Source organism: Xenopus laevis, chromosome 8L, assembly GCF_017654675.1.
Source record: "Xenopus laevis strain J_2021 chromosome 8L, Xenopus_laevis_v10.1, whole genome shotgun sequence".
NCBI classification, from domain to species: Eukaryota; Metazoa; Chordata; class Amphibia; order Anura; family Pipidae; genus Xenopus; species Xenopus laevis.
Window position 1 is genome coordinate 31,054,389 of NC_054385.1, and position 17,901 is coordinate 31,072,289.

At 41.5% G+C, this 17,901-nt stretch overlaps 1 protein-coding gene across 4 annotated transcripts in view; it reads left to right on the forward strand.

Moving 5' to 3' along the window:
• The window catches only part of stard8.L (StAR related lipid transfer domain containing 8 L homeolog), a 105,651-nt gene that overhangs the window by 22,259 nt on the left and 65,491 nt on the right, over window positions 1–17,901 (forward strand). For 3 of the 4 annotated variants that reach the window (XM_018241088.2, XM_041572644.1, XM_018241091.2), the window contains one exon: window positions 2,529–2,559. In XM_018241088.2, the coding sequence (XP_018096577.1) occupies window positions 2,529–2,559 (31 nt within the window). Of the gene's footprint in view, window positions 1–2,528; window positions 2,560–6,137; window positions 7,003–17,901 lie in introns of those variants that run through there. The other variant, XM_018241089.2, reaches the window with a different exon arrangement.

Genomic DNA, 17,901 nt, shown 5'->3' on the forward strand with positions numbered 1-17,901 from the left:
TTAAAGGTAAACTACCCTTTTAATGCTAATGGACTTGGACTTTTTTTTTATCTTGTGTATCTTATCTGGCAGTCTGGTTGCCATCTTTCTCAGGGGCAGGGGGCTGTGAATACGGGGTGGTGACATTGTGGGAGTGGGTCATTGATGTCAGCAGGCGGAGCTATGACGTTGCATGGTTTTCCTAATTTGGTAAACTGGGCAGGCAGTTTTGACCCGGACAGCCCTCCCGAAAACCGGCTGTCTGGATCAAAACCGGACAGGTGGCATCCCTATCTGTCAGATGTCCAGAAACACACCTGCCATCTCCTATTGACTGTGGCAACTGCCTTCCACTGCCATTAGACTAGGGACAGACAATGTAGGCTGAGCTCTGCGTCTCCCCCGAAAATGGGTCTTTAAAACCAAAAACTGCCTGTATTAGGGGTCTATTTTAAGAGAAAACACCTTCATTCTACTGTCTAAACTATTGTATTCCAAAACAGCTTTTCTGTTCTATCCATGCAAATGTAGGTCGTACAGTCCTACTGTAACTAGAATAGCAGTCCTCATAGCTACATATCCGCTTATTTATATAGAGTATGTTAGTACTGGGCAGCAAACACAAATTTCTTACCTGTTCCAGGGCTGGTGCAAAAGCAACATTGACTTGGGCTGCTGCCTGCGGAGTGGGTTGTGACAAGAGTGGTGGGTCCTTGTGGTGTCATCTCACAGTGGGTTTCTCATTTCAGGCATTTCATTTGTGTTTCAGCTAGTGGAGAATAGGCCCCATGTACTGTATGTTTTTTTGGAGCTCTTTGGGAAGAATTTTCCATTCACACTATGATAAATATGTAATTTTAAACTGCATTTCAGCACTAGGGGATTTTTTTGCTGTCTCCAAGTAACCCCGCAGGATGTGACCTTTCTATATTTATCTAAGGTCTCTGGGGCCACATCTGGAGCAGATTTTGCTTGTGTGTGGTGGCATGTGAAAACACAGACCCTTAGGGTCTAAACAAGACTCACGAGGGCTTCATGGCAGGTCCATAGCAGAAAGTCAGACTTTGAAATTAGATTCATTATTATAAAGTTGTGGACTTACTAATACTGTGTACATGTTACCATGCCATCGGTTTTGCATCAAGAAATGGCATATTAACTCATTCAAAATTCCCACACTTTGGGGCACATTTACTTAGTTCGAGTGAAGGATTAGAATGAAAAATAGTTCGAATTTCGAAGTATTTTTTTGGCTACTTCGACCATCGATTTGGCTACTTCGACCTTCGACTACGATTTCGACTTCAAATCGAATGTTTCAAACTAAAAATCGTTCAACTATTCGACCATTCGATAGTCGAAGTACTGTCTCTTTAAAAAAAACTTCGACCGCCTACTTTGCCACCTAAAACTTACCGACCACCAATGTTAGCCTATGGGGATTCCTAACAATTTCTGATCGAAGGAAAATCGTTCGATCGATGGAACGATTTTTCCTTCGATCGAACAAATTGCGGTAAATACTTCGATATTCGAAGTCGAAGGATTTAACTTTGATGGTCGAATATCGAGGGTTAATTAACCCTTGATATTCGACCCATAGTAAATGTGCCCCTTTGTGTCTCATTCTCTTTCCCTTTAGATTGTAAGCTCTTTTGCACAGGGCCTTCCTTGCCATTTGTACCAGTACTAGTTGTTATGTATGTAACTCTGTATGTGCTATGTACTGTATGTAATTCATGTGATTTCTTTGTATAAACCCATTTATTTTACAGAGCTGCGCAATATGTTGGCACAAAAATACATGATAATAATAACAATAATATTTGTCGGTGCTGTAAGATTTTTAGGGCATTGTTTACAACTAACACACAAACAATAAACCCTCTTCATGTGACTATTATGGACCACGTTTGAAAAAAGTGACATGTCGATAATAGTCTCACCGATCAAATGATTCTAAAGATTTTAAGTGGTCGATCGAATGATTTTTATCAGAAAAACTGCCCAAAACCTATCTACAATGTCTCCATAGGCTAACATTCAATTCAGTAGCTTTTATTTGGCGAAGTATTGAGTCGAAGGAAGAGACAGTACTTCGATTATCGAATGGTAGAACGTTTTTTACTTTGAATCATTCGAATCATTCGGTTTGATCGAATTTGACCAATTCAATGGTCGAAGTACCCGAAAAATTACTTTGAAATTCGAATATTTTTGGATTCGAACTATTCACTCGAGCTTAGTAAATCTGCCCCTTAGTGTTATGTAAAAGAATACACTAAGTTGGCCCTGGTGCAGTAACCAATAGCAAACTGTCTTCAGCTAGCATTTACTGGTCACCTGTTTAAAAGCAAAATATCTTATTGCTTGAATGGGTTATTGCACCTGGTTAAACTTGGTGCCCTTAGTTATATATGGGGGCTCATATAGTTACATTGGTGCTAAATTGTAGAAGTGCAATTTTCAATAGCAACCAATGAGCAATTTCCTGTAAACAGTCAGACAGGTTAATCTACTACATTTATTTTCTCTCTGTTCTCTTGTAGGATGCTTTTCGAGGGGACATAAAAGATGCAGGTAAGAGATACAGTATACGGTATACGTGTATTTTTGATAAGAGCACAGGGACTGAAAAGCAAAGACTGAGTAATATCATTGTGGAATGGTGGAAAGATGTACTGAATAATTATGTGCAGGCCAGTCTAAAACCTGTGGGTTTGGCAGGTTTATGCCAGCCAGTTGTCCCCTGCAGGTCAGCACTTTCCCATGCTTTCCTGCACTGTCACAATTCTCAAAATCCTGTAGTGTTATAAACAACTAAGCATAAGGGTGCTCTGAATGTTTTTCTTATTAACACAGCTAGAAGCTCAAAGGGAACAGGGTCACGATTGTTAACTCACCGAGCATGGGAGGAGATTCAGGTGCACTACCGTATTGCCATTGAGCAGGCACTCAAAGGTCCAATCCTCCACACTGACGTGGAAAAGTGTTTATTCAGTTCTTATGGCATAGCCTTACGCATTTCGTATCTCCACCGACACTTAATCATAAACACATATAGCTATGCCATAAGAACTGAATAAACATGCAACTTTCTTTTACACGTCATTGTGGAGGATTGGTCCTTTGAATGCCTGCTCAACTGCACTACAGCTAGAAGCTCAGCCATAAAGCGTGAACATTCTGCAACTTTATGAAGAATGAGGGGACTTATTACATGATCCCAAGGCAGCATAAAGTAGAAGTTAGCTTTACAAATGAGACCAGGTATGGCCTGATGATATTACCTGACACTTGGCTAGAAATTGGGTTCCAAAATTTACTTTATGTCATGCAAGGCTTCACTATAAATGCATATGTGATTTGTGAGCTCTCTTTTCTCCCACTCTCTTGCTGTTGGTTCCAGTGGTAAATGCAAGCACCTGTTGCCTCAGGTTGCACACAGGGACAGGTACCAAATATTGCAGGCAACCACAAGGCTACCATCAGGATACAGAGGGTAATGCAGTAAGGGGTCTGACCCAGCAGGAGGAGTTGGAAGCCAGATATCGATGGGTTACTCTGCAAAATATTTGTGTACAGGGCTGGAACTAGGCAGAAGAGTAACGTACCTAGGGATCAGCCATGTGAGGGGGCACTAGGACCCTAGGCACATGCCTCTATAACTCTGAACCTGCTCATCAATGCAGTGAGCAAGCGAGAGGAGGTGGGTGCTGTGCGAGTTTGATGGGGGCAGATGACAGGAGAGGGCTTGCCTTGGGCACCCATACTAATTGATCCTGCACTGATTATCCACAATCTTTTAGGCTAATGGCACCACCACTGATCATCATCATCACTATTATAAATTATATATAATAATTTAAAATAATAATACTATAATATATATTTTAAAGAGCCAACATATTTCTCAGTTGCTATCCATTGAACTAGGTATGCACCGAATCCAGGATTCGGCCATGATTCGGCCTTTTTCAGCAGGATTCGGATTCTTCTGCCAGAACCGAATCCTAATTTACATATGCAAATTAGTGGCGGGGAAGGAAATCACATGACTTTTTGTCACAAAACAAGGAAGTAAAAAATGTTTTTCCCCTTCCCACCCCTAATTTGCATATGCATATGCAAATTAGGATTCGGTTCAGTATTCAGCCGAATCTTTCACAAAGGATTCGGGAGTTCCGCCGAATCCAAAATAGTGGATTCGGTGCATCCCGAAATTGAACATACAACCAGTAAAAGATGAAAGGTAGCCCTGCTAAATAGAGCTTTACAATCTAAAAAGATAAGGAGTATAAGACTTAAGATGTGGGAATGGACAGGATGCATAATGTTTCCATGCAAATGCCGTTTAAAAGGTTTTGTAGGTTTAAGCGAACATCAAAGCATTTGCACAGTTGGTCCAACCCCACATTTCCAAGCACTGTCATTTAAAACTAAGAAGACTGGAAATGGAGGTGCTTTGTAGGTTAAAAAACAACTGGAGGACCTTAGTCTGAACATCCTTGAGACATACTAACAAAGCTTAAAGAAAGAGGAATACAGCTGGTTTGTTGCTTTACAGCTTCTAATGGAGAGCAGAAGGGTCCGGATGGGGGGTCATCAGAATTGGGAAGCTGGAAACCAAAGGAAGGGTGGTTGATTGCAATGACCTTTGTGATCGAGAGCAGTAATGTGTCAGCACTTCAGCATCAGGTCACCTCTCACTTCAGCATTTCCCTGCAATGCATCTGTCTGGTCAAATCGTCCCATTCTGCAAATGCAGGCTACTTTCACTATGACAGGGGATACTCGCTGCCTGTTTTGTAGATTGACATTGCTGCACACCCCTAGTGTCCAGCAGCCAGAAGACAATTATGCCATTACTTGTGCTTTCCTGTAATCTTTGTGGTTTGGTTAGATCAGAAATCGCTTCTGCTTAGTTTGGCTGTTGAAAACAATAGATTTTCTGTAAAGAGCAAACAGATGCTATTTGCCTCTGATGTAGTCAACACTGATGCAATTCTTGTTTCCTTGCTTCTGTGCCCCCTGTGGTTTTATTTATTTGTTGTGAGATGGGTATACACAGTGCACTGAATGATAGCTCTCTGCTGACAAACCCTGTTTATATAGCCTCAGAAACCCTGCCTGCAAGCCTTGCTCCTTTCTCCTCCTCCATCCTCTCTCCCATGTCTATAGTTGGCCTTACACTAAAAGATTTTTCCCTGATGTGCCCACCTTGAGGGCTTATCTGGGTCATATCACCACAACGGCAAATGCAGACCACACCCTGTTGATGCGGTCTGCATCCCAACGGTATTTTTAAACCTGTTTGATCAACATTGACCAATTTTCGCCCACATATTGGTCATGTAGGCCTGACAGCGGTCCCCATACACAAGCCAATATGCTGGGGCAAGGAATACATCAAAGAGCCGATGCGGTCTTTGCCCAACTGGATTCTAAAAAATGTCCGATCAGTATCTGTCAGCTATCAGCAGGCAGGCATGTCAGAAGACCAACAAGGGTTTCAGAATAAAAAAAGAACCAGAGGGCCCTGCTCACATGAGCTTACAATCTAAAGAGTGAATCCATACACCAATATTTCATACATTCATGTTGATTGGCCATGAGCTTACTATTCATGCCAGGGAAAACAATTCACAGTACGGTGGCGCTGTGCCATATTGCTTAATATATAATTCACTCAAATCTGCATCTCTTTTGTGTTCTTTTGTCTTCTTCAACTTCACATTTGCCCCATCTCTTGCCTTGATTTGCTTTGACTCTCGTTCTCAGGGTGTTTTTCTTCCTTCTGACATCTGTCCAGGTTTAGCATTGTTATTTGATCGGGCTGCACACAGAATGGGGCGTGCTTCTGTACACCAGAAATACTTACTGTGCTTCATGTGACCACAGAGAAATGTCTCTCTTTCACTAGAGAATGTGTGTGTGTGGCCAGGCAGCTCTTCTGTTTTAAAGGACAGGCCCGTGCACTGTTTAATCTGTCTGCCCATCACTGTCACAGATTTGTCCTGACAGCTGTTGATTCTCCATGGAGACCCCCGGTACTAAACATCATCCCTCTGAAGAGCTTTGTTGTGTAAAGTCTCCTCCCATGGCTAATTTTGGGCAGTTTGTTAGCATGTGGTCTGGGTATGTGAGTAAGCAAGCTCCTTAGGGAGGGTCAGTAATCAAATGCGAGAGAGAGAGAGAGAGAGAGAGAGAGAAGGTGACAGCTGTGACATACATTATGGAGGTACTTGGAGCTGACTGTATGCTGGGGCACAGGAACCTTCAAGAGCAATATGGACACTGACATGGGTAGGGATAAAGTGAGTTGTGGTGATGATGTTGGGGTATTAGTCTGAAGTGGCAATTACAAAATAAAGAGGCAAGACATATGGACTTTTATAGCTGGGAGGGAGGTTGTGACTATAGTTTATGTGGAAGGGGTGGGGAGATTTAGAAATACACAAGTCCTTGGGTATGAAATTAAACACAATGAAATATCAATGAAATGAAACAAAGAAGCAAAGTGTTTGAACACACACACAGCAGGCAAGTAGACACACACATATACTGTATCCCTAATGGCAAATATAGAAACACAAAGAGACGCAGAGAGTCACATGTCATACAAGCACAGGCGAACTGCAAACAGACACCCACTGGCCCGCAATGAAATGAGCCACAAAGCTGCCTGCATGGCTACAGTATAGAGCCCAAAGTCCAGGCACGCATTCAGCTGTCCCAGACGCAGGGGGGGAGCTTGCTGTCACACTTTCCATGCTGCCTCCAGTCTCTCAGCTCCAGACGCTGCTACTGCAGCTGAGGATTGTGGCTCCTGGGCTCTTCTTGTGCTGCGGGACTTTCCTGATCTCAGGGAAATGCTGAGTGGATCTGAGAGCACCAGCATGGCTCATATAACCAAGGCAGCAATGCAGGAAGGAAACAGGCTGCATCGCTCTTATTTTAAGGACAGAGCATCCAAAACCTGGAGACGTCTGAGGAGGAGATTGTCTGCTCCCCTGGAACTGGGTGAGTGATGCTACTTTTTGCCCCTAACAGGATCCAGTACATGTGGGAAGCAGCATATTATTGCTACTATCTATTCTATATGTTAAACATTCAGCCATTCAGTGCCTTCACTCCCCTGTTACGTGCTATATTAAACCTTCTACTGTTATATTTACAGACACACTTATTTAGTTCTGTGTTAAACATTCAGCTGTTCTATATACAAAGGCAATCCTGTTTGGAGTATCAGAAGGTGCAGCGTGAACATTTCATTTTCTCCCCCCACTCCTGAGTAATGCCAAACTGGAACATGTACTCTTTTTGGGTATTTGTACTGTATATAGACTGAACTTTGCTCTTTTCTGCATTTTTGCCTCATACTTACTGTTGCTATGGACTTTTAGAAAAAACTTTGCCTGCAACGCATTTTCCTCACCGCTAAAGGGTTAAACAGCTGATTTCAGCAATCTCCTTACAGTAAAATGAAGCAACCTTGTGGTACCTCAGCATCTCCCTGTTGTCAGCGCGTCATCATGTGTAATTGTCTGGCATAGATATATCATCTTAAACGTATTCATTTGGGGAATGTAATGTACAAAAAACAAACTCTTAATTGGGCCTGTCTGTCCACACATGCGGCTACTCTCCATTTGCAATGGAAAAATAACTTTTCTGTAAGCATCAAAATGAAGGCAGTGGTTGACAGACGGATTTAATGTAAGCACATAGTGGTAATGGTAAATTATGACGTGGCATGATTCTGAGGTAAACAATGGCTCAGTGCTTTACTGTACTGGGGCTGGCGGAAAGTGTAGGCCCACCCAGCCATCTGCAGTTGCATTCTGGGACCTTGGTCGTTTCTGAAGACGCATATTGATACTGATATTGGAAATAACTACCATGCCACTTGTAAAATGTAAGTAGAGGTATGGGACCTGTGATCCAGAATGCTTGGGTACTGCAGTTTTCCGGATAACAGATCTTTCTGTAATTTTGATATACCGTAAGTCTACTAGAAAATCATGTAAACATGAAATAAACCCAACAGGTGGATTTTGCCCCCAATAAGGATTAATTATATCTTAGTTGGGATCAATTACAAGGTACTGTTTTATTATTACAGAGAAAAAGGAAATCATTTTTGAAAATTTGGATTATTTGATTATAATGGAGTCTATGGGAGACAACCTTTCCGTAATTCGGAGCTTTCTCCAGATAACAGATCCCATACCTATACATTGAGTTAAAAAATGTACCATTTGAGGAAAAACTTTAGTTTTACATAGTGGTATTGTGACACTAAGGTCTTATGTGCATCTGTGAGTTCAAATGGACATACTGTATTAGTTGAAACAATCAAGAACACTTATGAGAACTCATCTATTAAATATTCACATGTTCTCAAATTACATGTACTCCAGTTATACTACCAGGGGCAGAACACTCTGATGACCCAGGGTATGAACTGTGTGGGAACAGCTTAACCCGATTTATTCAGTGAAGTTGTTTATGTGGCACTGGGCTGCCCAATAGGGAAGGCTTTGCTGTTTCCCACTTCTCCTTCTGAGCAGCAGCATCACTTCCTCCGCTTTACCCAGAACCTGAAGCATGTGTTCTCTGTGGTTTTTGTTTCTGTAGTGGTATCCATTATTTGTATATTTGAATCTTTGAAGATTGTTTGGCCCCTAGAGCCATGGAATTATGTCACTTAAAGGAGAAGCAAAGTTCTTTCACACTTGGGGGTGCCAAATGTTAGGCACCCCCAAGTGATTGTATTGACTTACCTGAAACCAGAGTTATTCCTGCGAGCACCACGGAGGGATCCTCTTCCGGCTTCTTCTTTCTTCAAATTTCCCAGGGCAGACGCATGCGCAGTAGAATGAAATAGCCGACTTTTTAGTTTAAGTTCAGCTTTTCATTCTAATGCGCAAGTGCAGCCGCGAGAAGCAAGAAGAAATCAGAAGAGGATCGCTCCTTGGTGCTAAGTGGAAGAACCCCGGGCTGGTGCAGTTTTCTGCTGATAGGAGCACCGGCTTGGGGTTTCAGGTAAGTAAATACATTCACTTGGGGGTGCCTAACATTTGGCACCCCAAGTGTGAAACAACTTTCCTTCTCCTTTAAAGCCTGTGTATGTTACAGTATGTGCCAATATGTTCATTCCTACATAGAACTAAGACTTCAGGGGTCATTTGTCACAAGACCCTAGCCTCAAGTATGACAATATAGGTTCATGGTGGTACTGAACGTTGTAGATCAACTATTAGAGGTCAACAGGTTTGTCATCCTTGGTTAATGTAATCCTTCTAATACAGATTACTTGAGATGGATTTTGAGTATAAAATTGCTGCTTTGCCGCTCACTGTTGTCCAGCTGAGCTTGTATGTATACATTCAGATTCTTATGAAGGTAGGTAACTTTCCTGGAACATCCATAGAGGAAAGGCTCAGAACTTTCCCCTGGCAGTGATTGGTTCAGTGGGACATTACACTACTTAACCCTTTATTTGCTTGTGTAGAAGGCAGAAGAAGGGATATTCTGGGCTTGTTGTGGCTAGATATTCTCGGCTTGTTGTGTATAAATATTATGAGTGTGAGCTCATAGGCTGGGCTGATTCTGACTCATTATTTCCCTCTGTTCCCCTGAGATTTGGGACTCCTTCAGGATGTGAGCAAATTACTCCAGTCCCAGCCCACTGTGTGTGTGATTAATATCATACCACGAGCAGTATACGCTAAGGGGAAGGACCTCTGCGATTTGTAGTTCAGCCCAGTTATGGCTGAAGTTTGAGAAGAAGGGGCCTGTGGCAGTGCTGAAAGACTTTGGCTCCCTCAGAAATCCCTAATTATACAATTGATGTTTGTATCACCTGATTCACAATATAATGCCCCGTAGGGCAAATTACCTACCCTAAATCGTCTGCAGGTTGAATTGCCTTGATGTGCAGTGTAGATAATATATTAAAAAAAAAGTCAGGGCGAGCAGCAACATACATAGGACAACAAGCTAACACTTTGTCACTACTTTAATTATTACAGTCCATGTATAGCGGGACGTGTCGTCTTGATAGATACAGGACCAATTTGGGAATGATGGGACTAGAATACGAGCCTTAGTGTACACATGTAAACATTAAAAACAACATATGTATTGCACTTAAAGACAATATATGTTAGCATCTCTTCCTGATCATGTCATACATTATAAAACTTTATAAGGGTCCTATATGCTCTGGACCTGGTGTTTTCCGGATAAGGGGTCTTTCTGTAATTTGGATCTCCATAATTTGTCTATGAAGAAATAATGTAAACATGAAATAAACCCAATAGGATTGGTTTGCCTCCAACAGGGATTAATTTTATGTAGGTGCTCTTTTGTTATTCCAGGTGAAACAGCATTATGTTATAAAATTTTGAATATATATATATATATATATATATATATATATATACATACACAGTATATATATATATATATATATATATATATATATACTGTATATATATATATATATATATATATATATATACTGTATATATATATATATATAAAATTATATTCTGTATTATATGTATGTCAAACCCGCCAAACCTTTGATTTATTCTCTCTCTGATTTATGCTATGCAGCCACAAGGCATCATTTGACAATGTACCCTACAGCCAGTAGAATATAATACCTCACTGGGGCTAGGCACAAGCTGATGTTGGCTTCTTTAAATTTGGATTAGGAGCAAGTTATTTGCTATTCTCTTTAAGACACAGCAATCATTTGTGTGCAATCAGCCAGTGTATGGGTTCCTTAGCATGGCTATGAATGCTGCTGTGTAACCTCCCCCCCTCCTCATATACTTCCTCATTGTTATATTAAAGTAAAACTGTCTAGAATTGGTTGTGTGTGTGCATTTACATATTGTGTAAGACTGTGTTTTCATGGGGGGGGGATTTCTTACTTTTTTTTTTTTGGCCGTAGATTTTTGGTATGTAAATTATCCTTTTGCAATTGGTTTTAGTTTTTTTTATTAGTATTTGTAGTTTTTAAGTTATTTAGCTTTTTATTCAGCAGCTTTCCAGTTTGCAATTTCAGCAATCTGCTTGCTAGGGTCCAAATTACCCTACCAACCATGCATTGATTTGAATAAGAGACTGGAATATGAATAGGAGAGGGTCTAAATAGAAAGATCAGTAATAAAACGTAACAATAACAATACATTTGTAGCTTTACAAAGCATTCTTTTTTAGTGACCCCCTTTTAAAAGCTGGAAAGAGCCAGAAGAAAAAAAAAAAAAAAAAGAATAATGATGACCAATTGTAAGGTTGCTTAGAATTGTCCATACTATAACATGCAAAAAGTTAACTCAAAGCTGAACTACCCCTTTCACTGTGTGGGTGACAAAACGTTCTGTCTGCCGTAGCCCTCTGGACTCTTCCACAGGCATAATGAAAGAGCTAAAGGGGCTATGAATATTTGCATTATAGCAGTTTTATCTCTACTACTACAATTTTTTATGGCGGTGTCCCCATCTGTACCAATCTGAAGCATATATGTTATTAGGGTGCAATATCTTTTGGGCCCACCTGAGAACTTTGTGCCAACCAATGAGTTGCTTCATGGCACACTCTAGATCAGGGGTTCCCAGCCTTTGTTACCCTTGAGCCACATTCAAATGTAAATAGAGTTAGGGAGCAACACAAGCATGAAAAATGTTCCTGGAAGGAACAAAATAAGGGCTGTCTTTGGCTATTTGGACTGGCAGCCTACAGGAGGCTCTGTTTGGCAGTACACCTGGTTTTTATACAACCAAAACCAGGAATGAAAAAATAAGCATCTGCATTGAGGCCACATCCAATGGGTTGGTGAGCAACATGTTGCTCCTGAGCCACTGGTTGGGGATCGCTGCTCTAGAGAAAGCTTATTACATAATGCCCTTGTCCCTTTAAATGAATGTGAGTTTTACTACGGACTAACTTCCTTCAGTAGAGGGTAGCCCTCATATATAATACAAGGCACTAAGTTTGCACAGGAGCAGTAACCCATAGCAACCAATAAAATGTTTATTAGGAACAGGTGACTAGCTGCTGATTGGTTGCTATAGGTTACTGCTCCTGGCCAAACTTAGTGTCTTTTATTACATAACTCCTAGTAGTTGTAGTTCTGTTAATGTTGATCAGTTTTAAACAAATGTTTTGCCTCGGTGCTGTGCACAAATGATGATGAATGATCAACACGAGAAGTTCCCTTTCTTGGCTCCTTGTGACTGTAATGACCCACCATGCACTGATGAATAAGATGTTTCCAGGAACCTCACATTATATTTTCATTTTAACTTTGGTGCCCTTTCAGTTTCTCATGTCATGTTCCGGGTGTTAAGCTTAAAATCCCCTTTGATGATTTTACCAAAGCCCTACATTCCAGTAGCCTTTTTTTTCTGTTGTGAATGGTATCATCAAGAACTGTGAACATGGTTTGTCAGGCTGCTATACAAAAACAGCACATGGAAACAAAAATTCTATGGAATGTATAGATTCTTGCCTTATGGATTGGTCTCGTCTATTTGGAGTGAGTGGCAGAAAGCAATGGTGTAATTCTAGCCTTACACAAGCAGATGCAGCTGTACAACCAGATTGCTGAGCAGCCTAATCTGTATACAGTCCGGTCACACTCGTCCATATTAGCCTTTTCAGGGAGCCGCTCTGGTCTTTTAGGTGCTGTGAAACTTCTGAGGGTCCACAGCCTCCAGCAATGATTGTATACACAAAATGACCCAATCATCAACCACACTGAATGTCCATCTTGTATGATCCAAAACATTCAGTAGAAATATGGACCAGTTCTGAAAATGACCAAACTGGGAAACAAGATTGCCTTAGTATGTGAGCAGCTTAAAGGGGAACTCTGGCTTCCAAACCAAAATTTGATAAGAGGCCCACATAACACAGAAATCCCTAATATACCCATCACAGTTACTTCAAAAAGTATGAACGAATGCCATTTTCTATGCTGAAATCCAGCTGATTAGCAGTTCTTCCTCTTTCTGCATCATTTGAAATCCTGGCAGGGAGGGAGGGTACTAAACACTGATGTTACAAATTGTAACAACTTCTCCATAGCTTACAGACAGCATGCAGGAACTACATAACCCACAATGCATTGTACTGTGATGTTCCTTTCCTTATTGAAATCACATGTGCAGGGAATTGTGGGGTTTGAAGGATGGAGGCTAAGGACAGATGGCTGCTGATACAAAGTAACAGTTGTCAGCCAGCTCAGAAAAGTAGTCAGCTAGCTAAGAAAAGTAGTCAGACAGATCAGCAGGGAGCTAGGCTTAGGGAACTGTTCCAAACCATTAAAAATCATGAAATGTCTGCATATTTTTAATTGATTTATATTATATATTTATTATATTGCAAAGTTGCTTGAAATTATGTTTACATTTCAAAAAGCTCAAGTTATGTTTTTGTGGAATTCCCCTTTAAGTCTTTATGACTGCTCTAACTATCTTTGACTCTGCATGCATGCTTGTCAATGGACAGGGGGGATGAAAAAATCCGAAACGGACTTATGACTGACCTTAAAACGTGGCATCTGTGCACCCCTTGGTATGAATTGGCTCTGTTATAACATACTGAGTCTGTCAGAGCACGTGTGGAGGCAGTAAGAGGTGACTGACGTAGCTTGGTACGTGGGCTTCAAGAAGGTACTATCACAAATTTATTACCTGTGGGTTTGGGGTATTTTTATAGATCTGTGTGGGTAGTAGGAAGGAAATCTGAGGGTCACCAAAATAGGTCTGTGTATGGGCAGTACCTGACTACTATCATGGTTGGTTTAAAAAGTCAATAATATTAACATATGTTGACATTCTTTTTATAGAAGCTGCAAACTGGAGGATTTCAGAGTTCTGGCTTACTGCCTTGTGCCTTCTATCTGGACACCCCTATCCTTTCCATTGCTACACACCCAGTTCTCTCTCAGTCTTTATACTAGGATGGGCACATCCACAGTGAAATTCCAGATGGGCTCATTCCAGTAGGTTTATGTGCTTGCCCTTGTCTAGTCAGAGTCTTGGTTTGTTCATACTGTTGATGTCGCATTTGACTATTATGTGTTTATAAGAAGCTGGTTGTCTGGCTTGCCTGACTTTAAGGATAATTTTTATTATTATAGTTAAGTCATCCAACATCTCCCTACTCGTTTGTAGCTGCCAGAGACAAAGGTTTCAGCCTATAAAGATTTCACTTAACAGCTGGAACCTCTGAACTTTCTATAATAGATATGTTTGAGCATGACAGAGTAGAGTAGCCAAGTTTAAGTAGTCATTGGATTATGCTTGTCATGCTTTCATCACACAGCAGTCACCGGCACATGCTCTTCCAAACAATGATTTGATCACATGAACCCTCTTTGCTTTTCAATGTCTTGGCCTGTAATTCACGGATGACTGTATCATCGGTGCTTTCCTTGCACCTTCTAATTTGTCAAGTGCAGAATTCTCCTGAAACGACTAAGTGCTCATATGACAGTAACACTGATGTGTATCCCATGACACCTCTAGTCATCAACACTGCACATTGCAGTGCACATACCTCCCTGAAAATCTCCTGTCAGCTACAGAGCACTGACACATGACTGAATTCATGCCAGGTTCCCAGATAAGTAAGCATAATTTTCCCATCCACACATACCATGCACAGGCATATTTATATACCAGCTAGAGAACAGTATGCAAATTATTTACTGCAAAATAAAGAAGTTATAATAAAGGAGATTAAAGGGACTCTTATGGATGATCTGCATCTTAGTTGGACTTTAGGCTACAGGTTATTTGAGGTGAAGTCTTTAATTATTATTTGTCAGCCTGGGCTAATCTAAATTGCTCAGCTTTCTCAGCAAAAATTGGACAGATGGAGTTGAAACACTATTTTGTTGTGATGCCTTACAGGGCCGTACTCGGGCCAAGAAAAACTGGAGTCAGCATCTTATCGGCCCCTGTATAGGGACCTCCATCAGAACTACAGACCGATAGCTGGCCCGAAAAAAATTGCTCAGATGTTGATCAGGCAGGTGTGAAAATCATCATGCTTGACAAAGGGGTTTTACCCCAAAACGTTGCATGCAGAATAAAAATCTGAAGCAAGGTCTCACCCTGCCAGTATTACCTTGTGCGCCAGTGATTTCTTTGCGCTATTGAAAGTGAGGTTGCCGATACCTCCATCACCGTGCACCAGGGAGACGTATTACCAGGCCAGGGTGTGCGAGTGCATCCAGAAAAGTTACCATAAGGTTTGAAAATCTGTCAGGTCATTAGCTCATTGATGTAGCATCTTCTCCCAACAGCCTCTATCCCTGGCCCTGAGGGTGAACAGTCAGATCAACCCGATATTGCCCACCTCATTAACAAATGAACGGATCTTTCAGTGTATTGTCACCTTTAAGATGGCCATACATGGCAGGCTCAAACTGGCAATCTATGAGTTCTGACAAATACCAGAGGCTGCTGCAGGATGCCATAGACAGTCTCTATTTATTGGGCTGGTGGGGGACTCATTGGGCCTCTGTGTACTTGAAATGCCAGGGCCTATTTTAAATCCAAGTACAGACCTGCATGGAACAATCCACTCGTTTGGAGATATTGCCAAATGAGCGACTTTCACCCACCCGACATGTCTACTTTGGTTTTCTTCCAGGTATTTGTCAGGCAGGCCCATTGGAAAGCCTCATGCATGGGCTGCTGACTGTCTGAATGGTTGAAATTGGCAACTTAAATCTGACCATGTTTGCTAGTTACGTGTTTGCTCAACCAGCATTAGCATTATTAAATGCAAACCAGCTCATTAAAACAAAAACAGGAATTTTTGTCAAGCGAGCGGATCTCTCCCCGATATGCCCATCTTGAGGTGGGCAATATCTGGCTGATCTGATTGCGGGCCCTAGGGCCCAACGATCGGATCATACGGGCGGGCGGATCACGGGACCGCATCAACGAACAGATGGAAGATGGAATTTTTAGCCCTGCCCGATTTTTTTTGACCAGATTTCGATCATGGAAGCTCGTCGGAGGGCCCCACACATGGGCCAATAAGGTGCCGAGCTGCTCAGACACCATAGATAAAGGAGTCATTGGCACTAGTTGATAAGTTGGGGGCACAGGTGAAAGAATCAGTGATATAGATAATTTAGGCATAGAGCAGTAGTCTGTTTATGCTGACCGAGGGGCTCGCCTTGTGCATCCATGTGGACACTCAAACCCCAATGATCAGTGTGGTGCCTGAGGACAGATGTGGAAGCCACTGTTGTAGGAAGAGATGAAAGGTCTTCTGGTCCAGCAGTTCACTGGAATGCTTTACATTTGTGCCCTTCAATACATTTGAGGGTTTTTTGTTTTCTTTGGAATTTCTATATCTATAAATTTAAAAGCAGTGTTGTGTGCCAGGCTAATTGGTGCATGGTTCCTGCTGGATATTTTTTGTTGGCTTGTAATTTCTGACACATCACAAGGGAGACCTCTCTATCCCATCATAAATGAGTGTGCTTTTAATAGCTATTCTAGATCTCCTCCCATGCCGCTCTAAACAGTAGCCTATACTACTATGACCCAGTCCGTATATGTGTTGTCTCAAACAATGCCACACATGCTGCCCTTGTACCCATATCAGGACCATTATGCCCACTTTGAGAGGTGTCACCCTCTTGTCAAAATCAGGATCTGGGCCCCTTGCGCACACACACAGAGATGCCCTTGTTATACATCTGGGAAGGGGGGGTGTGTGCCTGACAACCCTTCTGAAATGTGTTTTGAACTATTTATAACTCTGTTTTTTGGCTGCCTCAATGCTGCAATTCACACAGACTGTATATAACGAATGCATTCAAGCTTGCAACACCCTCAGTAACTTCCAGATTCCACAGAAAGTACTAAATGCACCTATTGACAGATTTTGGAAATAACCGTTTTATAAATAATAATAGATAAGAATCCATTTTGTCTTAAATATATTTTGAATATATATGTAATATGTGTATGTGTCTGCCTTTGTAGACAACGAATGCGTGGCTGCTCTTGGATACAAGAACGTACAGTTCCCATGTGCATACACAAGGAGGCGCTAGGAGCTCTGGGCAGCATTGAATTGGACGCATTTGTCATACATGCCTTCCATTGCTTCAGCGCTTTAGCAGAAATGTTCCATCTCCCCACCCTGCTCTTCATATTTTGCCCATGAGAACACATGAGGGGATCATTATGTGGGCACACAGTGCTGGCATCTGTTTGAATTTGCAGTTTGGGTGTGGGGCAGCTGGGCAAGGGGCACAGAACAGGTGTCAGTAATGCCGGGTTTATTATTACAATAAGAGCAGTGTGTTCATTTCTGTACTTGTGAAAAGCTTAAGTATCTTGACATGTTCGCTGACTCCAAGGCTGTTATGCAGGAATTTTCAGCAGCTGCTTTTTATCCCCTATAAAAAATATACTGTCCCTCCTGACAGATTGACTTTCTCATTCGGAGGGTACACCCATTGCAGTATTGTGTGATACGGACACATGCAGAGGCTCAATTTAAGAAGGTGCCAAAGGCGACCCTTTCCTGGTGCTTCCACTTATAGGAGAACTAAAGCTTTAAACAAAGAAGTAGCTAGAAATTTTGTAAATTATGTTTTGGTCTTCTGTACCAGTCCAAGGCAACCACAGCCCTTTAGTAGTAAAGATCTGTGTCTCCAAAGATGCCCCAGTAGCTCCCCATCTTCTTTTCTGCTGATTCACTGCACATGCTCTGTGCTGCTGTCACTTACTGAGCTTAGGGACCCACTCACAATATACAGTACACATAGAATAGAAATGTCACAATATAAGGCCGATTAGTAATTAATACAGATAATTACTACATGACAGTACAAAAACCAGTGCAACTAACATCAAAATTTAA